Raw genomic sequence first — 17,679 nt, 5'->3', positions numbered from 1 at the left:
CCTTCCATCCTTCTGTCCTTCCGTCCTTCCGTCTGTCCTTCCGTCACACTTTGCGTTTAGCTCTGTTCAAAGCTCAGTTTCAAAGATACCATTCAAGATATTTTTATCAAACTTCATATGCTGATAGATATTGATGAGAGCTATGCAACTGCATCAACATTTTTTGACCTTGACCTTTCCTTTGACCTTGACCTCACTTTTCTTAAATTAGTGTTTAGCTCAGTTTTAAAGATACCATTCAAGGTAGTGTAATCAAACTTCATATGTTGATGCATACTGATGTAAGCTACTCAACTGCATCAACATTTTTTGACCTTGACCTTTCTTTTGACCTTGACCTCACTTTTCTTAAATTAGTGTTTAGCTCAGTTTTAAAGATACCATTCAAGATAATGTAATCAAACTTCATTTGTTGATACATACTGATGTAAGCTATTCAACTGCATCAACGTTTTTTGACCTTGACCTTTCTTTTGACCTTGACCTCACTTTTCTTAAATTAGTGTTTAGCTCAGTTTTAATGAAAGCATTCAAGATATTTTTAACAAACTTCATATGTTGATACATAATGATGAGAGCTATTCAACTGCATCAATATTTTTTACCTTGACCTTTCCTTTGACCTTGACCTCACTTTTCTGAAATAAGTTTTAGCTCAGTTTTAAAGATACCATTCAAGATAGTGTTATCAAACTTCATATGCTGATACATACTGATGAGAGCTATTCAACTGCATCAACATTTTTTGACTTTGACCTTTCCTTTGACCTTGACCTCACTTTTCTTAAATCAGTGTCAAACTTCATATGCTGATACATACTGATGAGAACTATTCAACTGCATCAATATTTTTTGACCTTGACCTTTCTTTTGACCTTGACCTCACTTTTCTTAAATTAGTGTTTAGCTCAGTTTTAAAGAAACCATTCACAATATTTTTATCAAACTTCATATGCTAATACATACTGATGTAACCTTTTCAACTGCATCAACATTTTTTGACCTTGACCTTTCCTTTGACCTTGACATCACTTTTCTTAAATTAGTGTCAAACTTCATATGCTGATACATACTGATGTAAGCTATTCAACTGCATCAATATTTTTTCACCTAGACCTTTCCTTTGACCTTGACCTCACTTTTCTCAATTTGTGTTAAAATGTTGCATTACTAATATACCCTCGGCGGGGCATTCATGTCCTATGGACATATTTCTAGTTTCATTATATACTTTACAGCAATCCATAACAAATATAATGTTACAAGAGAAAATTCCACCTCTCCCATGGGTGTAATTATCAAGCAATTCAAGGAGAATTTTGATAACAGAAAATTGCATGTCAAATTAGAGAGAAATTAATGAGTTTAGTGTGAGGAGCTAACTGGTAGAGCATCTCTGATCAAGCAGGTGTTATCTATATCTCTTGGGAATTGGGCAGAGGAATCAGCCATGTTGGATTAAATAGTTTTTGTGGGCTAGCCTAACTTTTAAAATGAATTTGGTGAAAAGTGATTTAAACTAATTTGATATTGTATAATAAACTAATTTTATATCGTATAATAAACTAATTAATTAAAACTAATTATACTGTTGGGGGGGGGGGGCTAATATTGGAATTAGCATGCCCCTTGTCCATATGAATTGCAGCTTGAAGCCAGTCTGACATTGAATCTTAAAAAACGAAAGAAAACATCAAGTATTTAAAAAAAAAGTTTTAATTATGGTAGATAGTCCCTACAAATCTAAGAGTCAAACAGAAACCTTATTAATGTTGCATCAAGATTACAATTTTTTTTTCTTTTTATAAATCTTTGTTTTCAAATTTAATTTTAGAATGACATAAATATGCATTTTAATTGAACTACAAAGCAGATAGTGCAGATCCATTCATCCATTGGGAGTAATTAGTGGACATGCATCCAGTTAAAGATTAATTAATAAGTTCAGTGTAGGAAGGCTAGCTGTCTCAATCATTTCTCTTATGGCATCTCTGATCAAGCAGTTCTTATCTGTATCCTTTGGGAATTATACATAAGAACTGCTGGTCAGGCCACAATTAAAATATTGTTGGTTTGGTGTCGCCGACTTAGTCTTTATACGATTGGGTCGGGTCGGTAGGTAGGGAAAATATTTTTTTTTATTTAAATTTCAGAAATGGTACATGTTGTTAGTATCCGAATGTCATGGGTTTCCAATAGTTTAACAACAACCACAGTCCGAATTGATTTTCAGTTTTGTCATTGATTTTCAAAACCTATTAGTTTTAAACCTTTAATACAATACCGTATATACTAGCCTATAAGTCGGTTTTTTGGGATTTAAATTTTGGTCCAAAACTCTATGTCCGACTTATAGGAGAGTCATAAAAAATTGGCATTATTTTGAACGGCAACGTAGTATTTTATAAACGTATCTGACGATTATTGTTGAAAAAAGTCTGGATATAGTATATCATTTTTGTATTCTAAGATTATGCATGAAGTACAAGTATTTACATATTTCAATAATTTAATTTTTATTTTAAGTGTGCATTACTTATTTTTTTTTCATCTTTAAAAAAAAAAATTACTTAAACCAGGTAAAAACATCATTAAAACACTGATTTGAAATTGTCAGCCGGTTCTTGCAAAAAGTTGTACAGACTTATATGCGGGTCAATGGCAAATCCCTCCAAAATAAACTAAAAAATTACATCCGACTTATAGGCGGACTGACTTATAGGCGAGTATCTATCTGCCCACACAGATTGCTACTCAAGGATCTGTAGGAACACCATTCAGTGTCATCTCAGGGTGACCTTTCAATTATCCAATCAAACGTTTGCTTCAATGAATTTAGAAGTATCTTGGAATTCAGTTACAGAAGTAAAATCCCCACTGATACACGAACGGTAAATCGTGACCTGGTTTCCGTAGTCTGTCAAAAAAAAAAACAACCACAGCCTTTTCTGTATACAGAAATATATTAAGTATTTGCTTTTGCCTTGATTTTTAGCTCTTTGTTATGTAAGATCTTCTCCACAGCTTCTTTCACTTCTACATTCATTTTCCTGAATGTCGCATAAGTACCATCTCTGATTAGTCAAAATTTTAATGAACATTTTTATTAGAAAGGTCGCCAGGAGATGACCCTGAATGAGGTTTCTTCAGATCCTTTTGTAGTGATCTATGTGAGCGGATCAGAGGATCTGATTTTAATCAGATTGTGTTGCATCCTACTTAAAGGTCACTGTGATCTTATATTAAGGTGAAATTTAAGAAAAATATGTTTTTAAGTTACACCATAGCAGTAACCGTATTAAAAATTGTTAAATGAAGAAAATGCCTTTTTTTCATGGTTAGGTACACAGTATTATATAAAAAATATAATACTTCTATTGTGTCAGTAGCAAGAGAAATTCCACTTGTCTCAAGGATGTAATTATCAAGCAATGGTGTTTCAAGGAGCATTTTGATAAGTCTGTCGAATTAGAGATTAATTGATGATTTTAGTGTAAGAATATTTCTGATCTCTATATCTCTTAGGAACTGGACAGAAAAATCTGGCATCTTAATTGCAGTTGATAGTATCTGTCAAATTAAATAGTACTTATTCAATATTGGCTAGTCATTCAAAATTCCTTATTAAAATTAATTTAATATTGTACAATATAGTGTTTCAATTTTAATCTTATATCTCAAAAACAAATTTTAGAGTGTCATGTCTCATTAAGATGACAGTTTTATAGTCTAAAAACAAAAATAATGATTAGTGTTTTGATGTTTTATTAGGTTGTAGCATTGTTCATTATTCATAAAAAATACAATTAACAGAACTGCAGATGGCCATTTGTAAAACTCTTTAACACAACCAGTTAAGGAATATTTGATGTATTATTCATTCTAATTAATTACTACAGCACAGGAGAGGCACTTTTATTAAACATTAGGATAGAAAAATTATTAAAATCTTTGTATCAAGGTTGACTTGACTTTTTCCTTGCACTCTAATCTGTTTATGAGGATTGAACAATATGTAAGGGGCATATCATGTGCTGTGGTGGTGCACTTTATTTTCATTATAACCTTGACATTTCCAAGGTATTCAAGGTCAATTACCTTAAAGGCTTCAAATTGTATAAATGTTTTTGCTAAATGCTTTATGCTTAATAGAGACATGTTTTTGATATCAGAAACATTTAAATACCAACAATTAAGCATTTATTTACATTCAGTTTTTAAAAAATTCTTCTTTCTGACATAAAACCTTTTTTCTCTTTAGCACAACAACTTACTCTTCCTGCTTCCGGGGGTAGAGGAGTTGCAAATCTTCAAGCTCTAATAAAGTAAGTTGAGAAAGCAGAGGTATGTATGTTTAAATTACAGATTTAGTTAACATGTTTTAAAAATCCAGGGTCTAGAATTACATTTTCCCATAGCCCGGAATGTGGAAAATTGTCTTGGAAAGTAAGTTATTGTGCCAAACTAACCTGCCTGTGAAAGTAAGAAAACATAGGAAAAAAACCTTAATATCTTACTTGTAACAAAACATGAATAAAAATCTTAGCAAAAAATGATCAACTACTTCAGCAACTTGAATCTACGTATTAAACAGAGAAATGATCATTTATAAACACCATTTCACTACCGGAAATAGGATTGGAAAAATAAAAACTAACCTGATCAACACTCATAATTCTGGATTGTGAAATGTTTCTTAGTAAAAATATACATGTGAAAAAAATCCTTTTCTCTGTTTTGATGAAAACATTTTACCTTGAAAAATTAAACAAACAAATATGTAACGAATTTTAACTCTATTGGTTAGAGACTAGAAGAGCTGATACAATAGTAAGATGTCCATTGTCTGTCTCTAAACAGGTTTTCAAAACTGCTCCTCATACAGTTTTAAGTCCCAATTTCAATAAGACTTGTTACACAAGTACACTGTACTAAGATTACATAATTTTTTTTTTTTTTTGATTTCAGCAATGATGCCAGGCCAGTAAAATGCTATTTGTCTTGTTTTATTTTCTTGTATAAGTGAATTTTTGAGTTGGGCAAGTAAAATTTCAGGCAACACTTTCCAGTGAGCAAATTGCTCATTCTAGACCCCAATCACTAATCTGTGTCTGAGATTTTTTCCCCCTGTGACTGCCCTATAAAGTTCAAAATTCAGCAATCAAGTATATTTTCAAGACATGTTTTTTTTTTTGTATAGACTGAGAAAAGTGACCTGTCACATGAAAATGTACTAACTTGGATGATTAAAATTCAGACGATACAGTATTGAAAGATAACTCCAAATGAATTTGGATGAACCATGGCTCACAAAGGGAATTTTCTGTTTCAATCAGTCTAAAATCTACTATGCAGGGCTTATTAACCTTCTCATCTAGGTCCGATAAAAGAACCCTGTCCCAATTGAAAATTTGTTCTTTTTCCCAAAATTTAGGTAAAAATTCCCAAATGACAAGCAAATTGAACATTTCAGTGCTTTTTATATTTAAAAAAAACTTGAATTTTGAGATTTTGGTGATTCTGAAAATGTTAATAGGGAATAGGCCTTCAATTTTACTCTTTATTCAACATTAAAACTTAATATTAGACATCAATATTTCCAAATTTTGCCACTTGTTCAATTTAAAATCCCCATTTGAAAGGGTACAAGACCCTGTACCAGAAAGGGTCAATTAAGCCCAGTACTTCTCATACAGTTTTGGTTTCATTTCAATAAATCATAGAACAAGTTCAGAAAACATCAAGATACTTAATTCTGGAAATGTATAATTAACAAGCTAATTCAGAGAACTTATGTTACAAGCATTCTTTAGAAACTTTAAGAGTAACCCAATAGAGCTATGGTTTTGTGAGAACGTTTGAGTGTATTATGTGTACGTCACATTACATCTTTTTTTTTATTTCCACCAGAAATGCTGGAAGAGGAGGGGGCATAACAGTACCTTCACCAGCACCACAGATGCCACAAGTTAAACCACCCCCACAGCCTCCAGTCAGTACCTCTCAGGAGTCCACACCTACTCCCTCAGTCACATCTCAGTCAGGAGTGGCACCAAGCAAAGGTTCTTCAGATCCTCCTAGTAGCAGACTCAGCAAGATGGCTCTGGATCGCCCACCTGTTGTACATAAATCAGGCACTGCAGGCAAACTGTATGTTGATAGAAATAAATTTATCTCACTCTGAAGTATAAAGGGGTTTTGATAATGTCATTTATTAAATGGTCAATGAAAAAATACATGTATATAGGTTTTTAGCTCTGCTGGTCAGAGACCAGAGATTTCATTAAAATTCTTTCAAAACGCTGCCTCTCCTACAGTTTTGGTCCAATTTCAATAAGACTTAGTACACAAGTACACTATACTAAGGTACATAATTCCATTTATTATACCCACAATCTGAAGGAGAGGGGGGTATACTGTTTTACCCTTGTGTGTCTGTCAGTCTGTAACAATTTTTGTCACAGTTTTCTCAGTAACTACTCATTGCAGATGCTTGAAATTTTAGCACAGTCTTTGTTTATGCATACCATATGGTGGGATTCATTTCTGTTTGAATCCAATGTTAACTTCTTGTTTATCCTTGTGTCTGTCCGTACCAAATTTCCATGCAGTTTTCTAGGCAACTACTCATCGCAGATGCTTGAAATTTTAGCAGAGTGTTTGTTTAGGCACAGGGTTCTCCACATCTGAAAATTTAACCAATGAGGAAGCTGCACGAAAGTGAATTGCGATTGAAAGCAGAAAGGAATGTTTGAGCCCATCTAGATTTCAAAATCAATGGTTGATTCACAGATTAATTTATTTACCATGGCAACAACAGAAGTTAAAATAAAAAAAAAAAGCAGAATAAGTTTATTAAAATTGGACCAACAGAATGGAAGATGAACATTTTGATAGAAGTTATTCACAGAACGATTTTTTTGACCACTGTAACAATGATCAACAACCATTTACAGAATAAATATTGCTCTTTTTACAAGTTTTATTGAAATCAGACCAAAATTTTTGCAGTAGTATTTTTAGCTCACCTGAGCCAAAGGCTCAAGTGAGCTTTTCTGATTGAAATTTGTCCGTTGTCTGTCGTCATAGTCGTCGTCGTCGTAAACTTTTCACATTTTCATCTTCTTCTCAAGAACCACTGGGCCATTTCAACCAAACTTGCCACAAAGTATCCTTGGGTAAAGGGGAATCAAGTTTGTTCAAATGAAGGGCCACGCCTTCTTCCAAGGGGAGATAATTATGAATTCATGAAAAATTAATGGCATCATTTAAAAATCTTCTTCTCAAAAACCACTGTGCTTGAAATTATGGAACTTATATGGAAGCATCCTCAGGTAGTGTAGATTCAAATTTGTTCAAATCATGACCCCCGGGGGTAGGGTGGGGCCACAATGAGGGATCAGAGTTTTACATAGGAATACATAGGAAAAATCTTTAAAAATCTTCTTCTCAAGAACAGCAAAGCCATTATGGGTCTTATTTATATGGAAGCATCCTCAGGTAGTGTAGATTCAAGTTTGTTCCAGTCATGACCCCCGGGTGAAGGGTGGGGCCACAATGGGTGATCAAAGTTTTACATAGGAATATAAAGGGAACATCTTAAAAAAATCTTCGTCTCAAGAACAGCAAAGCCATTAGTCATGTTAAAATGGAAGCATCATCAGGTAATGTAGATTCAAATTTGTACAAATCATGACCCCCAGGGGTAGGGTGGGGCCACAATGGGTGATCAAAGTTTTACATAGGAATATAAAGGGAACATCTTTAAAAATCTTCTTCTCAAGAACAGCAAAGCCATAAGTCATATTTAAATGGAAGCATTATCAGGTAATGTAGATTCAAATTTGTACAAATCATGATCCCCTGGAGAATAGAGGGGCCTTAACAGGGGATCATACAAAGTAATATAAAGGATATATCAATCAAAAATTTCTTAAGAACAGCAAAGCAATTATTTGTCATATTAATTCAAAAGCATCCCTATGAAGTTAAGATTCAAGTTAGTTAAATACCCCCCCCCCCCCACCCCACCCCCAAACCAGTTTTATATTTAAACTTTTCAAGACTGAACTGATTTCTGCTTTTTCCTAGCCAGAGTGCTCAGGTGAGCAATGTGGCCCCTGGGCCTCTGTTAATTTTTTTAATGCAGACACAAATACACGAACAATTGACATCTTATTATGGTATAACTTTGAAAACTTACTTATGATAATATATTTATCATGACTAATATAACCAGAGACATAATTCTGCTTTAAGTCGCTATCCTATGTTTACTTCTCCACATGCTCCGGTGCTAAAAATGTAGAAGACTTTATATACAAATTGGAGGTAACTCTAAAACATTGATGAACATGCAAAGACGTATTAAAAGAACCAAAAAAAAAAGAAAGAAATTTAAAAAAAAAAAAAAAAAAACAGAAATGGGAGGGACATTTTAAGGGAAGAAGAGAATTATACATTTCCTTTGGTCATACGTCATGGCCTGCTGAACTTATCTGAAACTGGTCATTACGAGACGTCATTACTGCACACTGAATCTTTATTTTTTGTAAACTATTTATGACAAATTTACATGTACAGAGAATTTAATCCTTATAAGGAGATCATCTACTCCTAAATTGATCATCAGTTGATTGTCCACACTGAATCGTCATGCTTCACGGCGTGTTTTGGGCTGTTGTGGAATGTGATACGGAAAAGGGTACATGTTTTTTTTTTCTCTGTGTACGTTTATGTGAATCAGAACTCACTCTGGCTCAGAATCTAACGTCACAATTCCCAGTAAATTGATGAGTTCTTGCATGTACATGGTATACATTTATGCCAAGATGCAATGTAGTACTATATTGTGATGTTTCCTTGTTTTTCTCTTCAACTTATGATTTAGTTGTGTTTTCTATTTTGCAGAATGAGTTTATCAGGAAATTACATCAGGATCAAATGTGAGAATGCAGGAGTGTATCAGTACCATGTATCTTTTTCTCCAAGCATTGACTCTAAGAATATGAGATTTAAACTAGTGAACAATGTTCGGGATGTCATTGGGTTCACTAAAGCATTTGATGGATTCATTCTGTATTTGCCACATCGCCTCTCAGATCAGGTGAGTTGGCGGTTGCATAAACTGAGGACACGTTTTAACAAGAATTAAAAATTTCAGGCAATTCTTAGACAGTTGAGACGTGTGAAATATGTCATAGAATTTGGTGTTTAGGAAAAAAAATGTGCATTTGTTTTTAAGGGAGTATTACTTTTGCCAGTCTAGTTCTCAGTCAATTTTGGGAAATTTTCTGTTTCTAGGAGACAGTGCTGCAGAGTAAGCGGCCAACTGATGGCGTTGATATAACTATAACCATTAGATTAACGAAAGTGATATTGCCAGAGCAATGTGTTCCTCTGTATAATATCATATTTAGAAGGTTTGTTATTTTTGGAACATGTCTTAATTTGATCTACAGATTCTACAAATTCAACAAATTAAGCTAATTAAGCTAATTCGAAAGTAAATCCTTTGGAAAATGAATTACTTGCTTAATGAATATGTTTTGTAAATATATATATACAGGGTATCCTGAAAAGAAAAATAAGTGACAAGTTGTAGTAAACTTTTTCATTGATTTTTTTTAATCTTGTAAAGCATATTTTTTTTTCTTCTTTCAGAGTGATGAACATTCTTGAAATGGTTCAAGTTGGTCGTTATTACTACAACCCCAAAACGCCATCTGTTGTTCCACAACACAGGTAGCTTATTATTGACCTGTCAAAATGTTCTCTCAGATCTTCAGGAAAGAAATGTAGAGTTGTTTAATTATGCAGTGGAAGATCTTTGTTTGTGCAGAGAATGTTTTGAACCAATCATGTTCATGTATTTGTACATTGTGTTTTCAGAAAGTCAATTTTGTTTTTATGCCTTGCCATGAATATGATGAATATGACTGGGTTATATAGTGTTTGTCATGTTCGTCTTCCATCCTTCCAACACTCCATCTATCCATTTGTCACACATTGCGTTTAGCACAGTTTCAAAGCAACTATTCAAGATGACTTTATGTAAACTTGTACAATGATACATATTGGTGAGAAGAATTCAACTGTGTCCTTTTTAACCTTGACCTTACCTACATGTATGACTGATCTTACTATATTATTTTGCATTTGGCTCAGTTTCAAACTATTCAAGATATTTTCATTAAACTTCATACACTAATGCAAAGTGGTGAGAGCTATTGAACTGTATCATAATATTTATAACCTAAACCTTCCCTGTGAGATGACCTCACTATTCCTCATTTACCCTTGTGTTAGATCGAAAGAAGCAAGGTACATTTCGTTTCATGTTGCATTACTAATGCACCCTGGGTGGGGAATACATGTCCTATGGACATATTTCTAGTTTTTATGATGATTTAAATGTATTCATTGTAGGCTGGAAGTCTGGCCAGGGTATATCACATCTGTGTGCGAAAATGAAGATGGTCTCATGCTCCTAGTAGATGCTAGTCACAGAGTTTTAAGAACAGAAACTGTACTCCAGTTGATGTAAGATCTGTACAGATTTGCAAAAGTGTAAAGGAGTAATGAATGTGATGAAGTGACATATTACTAAAGTGAAAATATTCATATGTGTGTACCTATGTATTATTTACAGGAAAACGTGTGTGCAGAAAAATCCTAATGGCTTTCAGGATGAGTGCACACGGTCTTTAGTAGGAACAATAGTCCTCACACGTTACAATAACAAAACTTACCGCATTGATGACATTTTGTGGTCAAAAACTCCACTCCACACCTTTAAGACAAGCCAAGGATCAGAGCTCTCCTTTGTAGATTACTACAGGTAATACATATTGTGTCCTAGTAATTTTTGTAGACTGCAAAATTGCAAGTAAAAAATATTTCTGGTTTTGAACTCATACATGTATTTCAGGCATTGTCTAGCATTCTTCATTTTGGATTAGGTTTAAAATTTGTAATAAATGTTTGTAAAATTCCATTCGGACATTTCTAGCACACTTTAGATTAAGTTGGGAAGGGCTTTTTGTTCTGTGATTGGATTCACTATATGTGACCCAAATTAAAGTTACTCTCTTACATGGGGTCTAGAGACAATCTAACTTGGTATAGTATGATAAAGGAGTTCTGTGAGAATTTAAACAAAAAAAACTGGTATACAGTCCAACCTCATTATCTTGAACTCTATGGGACCAAGAAAAAACAGATATTGGAGGATTCGAAATAATCAATTCTTTAAGTACATGTATTTTACCCTCAATATTTAATATTGAGGGTAAAATACATGTACTTAAAGAATAAGCTGTTGGAACTTCAAATCACTTCGACATATCCATGGTGTTTGAGATATCAGTGTGCGAGATACCAAAGTTCAACTGTATAGTAAAGTATAGTAGTGGAGAAGGGATGCACAACCTTTACCTCTACTGGTCAGAGACCAGAAGAGCTAATGCGAAAGCAAGGTGTCATACAATTTTACTAGTGTTGTCAATGAGTACCCGGTTATCGGTTAATCGTCGAACGATGCGAGTATCGGTTAGTAAAACTGCTACCTGGTTACTCGGATATATTGAATTACTAGGAATAATGTATTTTTACTTAAAATGTCTCATTTTATTTACCATTATTTAACGTTAGTCTAGTCTAGTAAGACCTAGCGTTTTACAAATGCGATCCATTTTTTTAAATTAGTATTTCACATTTTATCTAATTGATGGCTTTGATTGCCAAGGGGTATACAAGTTTTAGGATTTGATTTAATTATAATTACCTCCCATACACCTGTGCTAGTCCGCAGTACAAGATTAAAGAAGATGCCGCCACATGCATCGAAAGCATGGAAATATTTTTAGAAGAATTGCTGAATATGAATCCTTGAGGTGTTAATTATGTGAAATGGAATTAACATACATTGATTGGATAATTTTAAAATACGCTTAACCATCTCAGACTGACGTTTAACTTTGAAAGCAGCAATATATAAAACGCAAAACAGCCAACGATTACGGGGTGTTCGAGATTAAATTTATTTAGTAGATGTTTTTTGTTTGTAATTATAAATAAAGTTCATTTGCAGTGCATTTGTGTTTTGTATATACTGATATACAAATGATGAGATAAAAGTAGAAATTGTAACAATTTTATATACAATATGCATATACTGCGAACAAGAATGTTTTGATATCTCAAGAAAAATCATGCGAGTAACCAGTTACTAAAGATCGTCCGATTTGACAACACTAAATTTTAGTGTTAGAGTCACTGTAACCTTTAATTAAGATATGACCAAATATGGTAAAACCTTGTCAGGCTCATAATTGGAAAATTATTTAAGATATCATTTGTTGAAGTGAGCTTTGGGAATAGATATACCAATATTTTTGTCTTCTAGGAATGCTTATCATAAGGAGATTACTGATCAAGAACAACCTCTACTGCTGCATAGACCAAAAAAGAAACAATTGCCTGGAGTAAGTAAACTGTAATAAGATAATTAAACCCATATAATAAGATAATCAAACCAATTTTCACTTTTTAAGTTTTGACCCTGCATTCTAAACAATGTTTCAAGGGTTGTCCTGCTAAATTGTAGATGTTACACTTACCTAAAAAAAATAATTATGACTGCATTCTCTTCAAATCTTATTAACTGTTAATGACTTAAATTTATACATTATTAATTTCAATCCAATATTTCATCAAATAAAAAAGTGACAAAGGAATTTAGTCACCCAGCTTATTGAATTTAGCGTTGTATAGTTCTTGGCCGAGGTCACAGAAATTTCTACAGCTTGCAAATGTATTTTTGATGGCAATATACTAGTACCCTTTCAGTTTAATACATTTTGAATGAAACAGTTAAGTCATTATATTCGAACCTCTCTGATGAAATTTGCTGGACTATGGGCTTACCACAGCCAACCCAGTCTACTATTTCTCTTTTTCAGTTTTCTGACTAGTTGAATTGCAGTAATAAGGTTTCTATCTTTGTGTTTAGGTGGGGTGCTTTTTCAAATAGTTAAATATTAAACCTTTGATGCCACTTGTAAATAAATTATTTGGAAACTGTTTGTTCTGCATATTATTTGTTAGCATTGGTATTGACATCGTTTGAAGTTAAACAGAAGTTTTTATGGCATTCCTGTGTGCTTTACGATCACGATGAGTTGTCATTATGTCCTCCTTTCCACTATAAACATGAACTATGATTTAGTGGGACAACCCTCAGGGGCTGACAAATTCCATTGCCCAACGCCTGGGGCGAGTGAATTTTTAGGGTTGGCAAGTGAAATTCTATCAACCACTTGCCCGTGGGCAAGGTACTTGAAATAAAATAAAATCCATATGCAAGTCATAGATCTTAAGCTTTGTATTTTAAAGGTTTGCATGATCTACTCAGTACATGTATTGTCTTCCATTTTTTTTAAATACATGTATATATAAATATGAAAATAGTTTATGGTGGGACAAGCAAATATTCAGGTAGGGAAAGTGAATTTTGACCATGCACTTGCCCTTGGACAAGTGCCTAAAAAAATCTATTTGTCAGCCCCGAACCCTCACACATGTATACAGTAAAATACAATAACAGCAAACAAACTTGCAATGAATTCACACTAACAGTAAAGGGATTTACTTCCTGTAGTTTTAAAACATACTATGAATTTATTTGTTTTAATGAAGTACATTTTTAACAAATCAAATTTGTTCATCCCTAACTTTTGTAGCTATAAGCATGTTTTAATGGGAAGAGAAAGGTGAAAGGGGGGGGGGGGGGGCTTGGCTTTCTATCATGTTTGAATGAAGAGAAATGGATTTGCTTCTCTGAAATAAGTTTACTTTTAAGACTAATATTGTAGGCAAATTATATGAATTTATCATGATATAATAAATCATACATTACACTCTATATAAAAGATTTGATAGCAGGCATAAGTACAATATAATCAGATATAGAAGAAAATTCTTATCACACATAATTGTTTACCTTTATAGGGGAAAGTGCCTGAAAAAAGTGAAGCAATTTGCCTTATACCAGAGTTTTGCTATTTGACTGGGCTTACTGATGAACTGAGGCAAGACTTCAGAGTAATGAAGGTATGCTGACTCTCAGATTATCTAGTCTTGATGCATTTATAGTTCAAAGGTTCAGTGTTTAGAGTGATGGTTCTGTTAAATAATTAAATGTCAATTTCATGTAGGATCTTGCCTCACACACCAGAGTTACACCAGAACAAAGAGTGGCCACTATGAGGAAATTTATTAATGCTGTCAATAGCAACCCAGATGCCAAAAAAGAACTGACTAACTGGGGGCTGAGCTTTGCTGAAAATACAATAAATGTAAGTGTCATGGAGGTAGTGCAGACATATATATACATCACAAGTTAAATATGATGTCAAAAAATGAATTTAACATTTCAGTGAACTTGAATGAAAAAAGTGGATTTTACACCAAGAATTTGATTAGAAAATATTGAGCACAGGTCTGCTCTGACTTGATCTTTTCGTATAATATGTAGAAGGATAATGTGATTGAAATATGTGGTAGTAGCATTCCTAAGCAAGTTTGCACTCTATAAAAACTAAAGACAAAATTTGAATGTTTCCCCTCTTTTTAATAAAATAACGGGAAATCTCAGTAGTTAGTGATGTCACAGAGACATAATGCCTTTTTTTCCCCAATCAATAATACATGTAGATTTTATTAATCCAGATTTCTTCATACAATTTATAAAATTGTGCATATGTCTCAAGATTTTCAAAATATAATTTTATGGGGGCAGGGATATGCCTGTACAGTATATAGTTCTTTTGATTGAGCATTGTGAAGGAGTAAGGTATTGTACCTTTTGTCCTGTTTAAGTGCTTCATATAAAAGGAAATAATTTATTGGTATCTACTTTTATTTGATTGGTTTTAACCAGTGATATTTGTTACATTAAAATGACTGCATTTAAAACAAAGTAAAACTATAAAGCAAGTCCATAGCAAAAATTGCTAAAAATTGAATGCGCACTATGGCACTGCCAATTGTTGATTTGAAACACCATTTTTCACTTCAGTGCGACATGGCACATTTTGCAAGCCCTTCTCAATCACTATGAAGGGAGACGTATATTAAACAAATATTTCTCAATTTGATTTTGTTTTACAGATTGATGGTAGACAAGCTCAGCAAGAGAAGATCATCTTTGGTAACAATTACACGTGTATGGCAGGACCCCAGGCTGACTGGAGCAGAGATGCTACCCGCAACAAGGTCCTCACTCCTGTTGACCTGAAGAACTGGACTGTGATATTTGTTAAGCGTGATGCAGGCAAGGCCACGGAATTTATAAACATGATGCAAAATTGCTGCCGGCAGATGGGCATTCAGTGTAATAAGCCTACATGCTGTGAGCTTCGTGATGATCGTGTGGACACTTTGAGTGGGAGCCTTAGAGATAACATCAATCCATTGGTACTCTATGCCGCAAAAAAAAAAATCAAAGATAAATATTGGTTTCTTAACTTTTGTGCTTTTTAATTACCTTTATATTTTACTGATGGGGAAAAAGATTAGGCAAAGATAAGAGTTTTTTGACTTATTTTAAAGGTCCAGTGTATGGTGGTTATTTGTCCAACATCCAGAGATGATAAATACTCCGCCATCAAGAAAATATGCTGTGTTGAAATGCCAGTCCCATCTCAGGTACTTAATGTTTTTTACATCATTTTGTTTAAGCAAAGTTAGTGCCCCGTCATGAATATGGCTGGGTATATAGTGTCTGTCTTGCATCCTTCAATCTGTCTGTCCATCACAAAGTTTCAAAGAAAATGTTCAAGATATTTACATCAAACTTCATACTAAGATACAATTTGGTGAGAACTATTCAACTGTGGTAAAAGTTTCTGACCTTGATCCTCCCTATGACCTCAACCTCACTATCCCTAATTTTGCATTAAAATAATTTTCAAAGAAACTATTTGAGGTATTTTTATCAAAACTTATACACTGATGCATATTGGTGAGAATTTTAAACTGTATCATAATTCTCTGACCTTTACCTTCCCTATGACCCTGACCTTACCATACCTCATTTTGTATTTACCTTAGTTTCGGAGAAACAATTTAAGATATCAGAATTTGAAACTTGAGAAATTTTATTAGTCATTTGGTTTGCAACTTTCACATTTTTGAGGATCATTTTCGATTTCTATCGGACATAAAAACAAAGAGACCAGTCAAACCTCATTATCTCCAACTTGAATGGAACTTGAATGGGCCAAAAAAAAAACTTCAAGATAGATATCCAAGGATTTGAGATATCGAGGGTAAATTTCTTACAGAATAAGGGGTTGGGACCTTTAAGTATAAAAATTCCATAGGTTGTTTATTTTTAGGTCACCTGAGTCACTCAGGTGACCTATTGCTATCCGTTCTCGTCCGTCGGTGTGCGTCGTGCGTTAACATTTGAACATTTTTAGCTTCTTCTCTGAAACCGCTCAACCAATTTCAACCAGATTTGGCATATAGCATCTATGGGTGAAGGGGAACAAAAATTGTGAATTTCATGGTCCCTGCCCCCCTGGGGCCTGAGAGGTGGGGCTAAAACCACCAAAAATAATGCAATCTTTAAAAATCTTCTTCTTTACTCCTGGACATCAAGCAGTCAAACTGTTGGCATCATTGTAATAAGCATTGAGCCCTCTACCAAAATTGTGAAATTCATGGCCCCAGGGTCAGGGGTTCTGGCCCCAGGGTGGGGCTATATAGATCATATAGTGAAAGTGCATTATTTCTTTGAAAATCTTCTTCTCTGCTCCTGGGTATTAAATAAGGTAATTAAGTACATAGTTATGAAGAGCAAGAGTGCCTCTTCCAAAATTGTGAATTTCATGGCCCCAGGGTCAGGGGTTCTGGTGTTAGGGCGGGGCTCTATAGATTATATTGTGAAAATGCATTAATTCTTTGAAAATCTTCTTCTCTGCTCCTGGGTATTAAATAAAGTAACTAAGTACATAGTTATGATGAGGAAGAGTGCCTCTTTCAAAATTGTGAAATTCAGGGTCCCAGGGTCAGGGGTTCTGGCCCCAGGGTGGGGCTATATAGATCATATAGTGAAAGTGCATTATTTCTTTGAAAATCTTCTTCTCTGCTCCTGGGTATTAAATAAAGTAACTAAGTACATAGTTATGATGAGCAAGAGAGCCTCTTCCAAAATTGTGAAATTCATGGCCCCAGGGTCAGGGGTTCTGGTGTTAGGGCGGGGCTCTATTGATTATATAGTGAAAATGCATGAATTCTTTGAAAATCTTCTTCTCTGCTCCTGGGTATTAAATAAAGTAACTAAGTACATAGTTATGATGCGCAAGAGTGCCTCTTTCAAAATTGTGAAATTCATGGCCCCAGGGTCAGGGGTTCTGGCCCCAGGGTGGGGCTATATAGATCATATAGTGAAAGTGCATTATTTCTTTGAAAATCTTCTTCTCTGCTCCTGAGTATTAAATAAGGTAACTTAGTACATACCGTATAACGGGTATTTTCTGCGGTTGGAAATTTTTGCGATTTAACCCCTAAAAGATAGCAAATTAATTTCTGCGTTTTCAATTTCTGCGGTTGCATTATACCGCAAAAAATTATTTACTGGGTATGATCACCAAACTCTAAGAATTATCAGAT

At 34.0% G+C, this 17,679-nt stretch overlaps 1 protein-coding gene across 1 annotated transcript in view; it reads left to right on the top strand.

The window, feature by feature from the left end:
- Positions 1–17,679, top strand: part of LOC133199464 (piwi-like protein 1) — a 39,495-nt gene that overhangs the window by 5,548 nt on the left and 16,268 nt on the right. The window contains exons 4-15 of the mRNA XM_061335267.1: positions 4,275–4,325; positions 5,911–6,150; positions 8,911–9,106; positions 9,304–9,422; positions 9,664–9,744; positions 10,429–10,542; positions 10,652–10,840; positions 12,407–12,485; positions 14,011–14,112; positions 14,217–14,357; positions 15,172–15,477; positions 15,613–15,708. Of these exons, the coding sequence (XP_061191251.1) occupies positions 4,275–4,325; positions 5,911–6,150; positions 8,911–9,106; positions 9,304–9,422; positions 9,664–9,744; positions 10,429–10,542; positions 10,652–10,840; positions 12,407–12,485; positions 14,011–14,112; positions 14,217–14,357; positions 15,172–15,477; positions 15,613–15,708 (1,714 nt within the window). The remainder of the gene's footprint in view (positions 1–4,274; positions 4,326–5,910; positions 6,151–8,910; positions 9,107–9,303; positions 9,423–9,663; positions 9,745–10,428; positions 10,543–10,651; positions 10,841–12,406; positions 12,486–14,010; positions 14,113–14,216; positions 14,358–15,171; positions 15,478–15,612; positions 15,709–17,679) is intronic.

Source organism: Saccostrea echinata, unplaced genomic scaffold (genome assembly GCF_033153115.1).
Source record: "Saccostrea echinata isolate AGI-Se365-2 ecotype Australia unplaced genomic scaffold, CSIRO_AGI_Sech_v1 ptg000034l, whole genome shotgun sequence".
Classification (NCBI taxonomy): Eukaryota; Metazoa; Mollusca; class Bivalvia; order Ostreida; family Ostreidae; genus Saccostrea; species Saccostrea echinata.
Note: the sequence above shows the minus strand (reverse complement) of the source record. Positions and strands in the feature narration are given on the sequence as shown.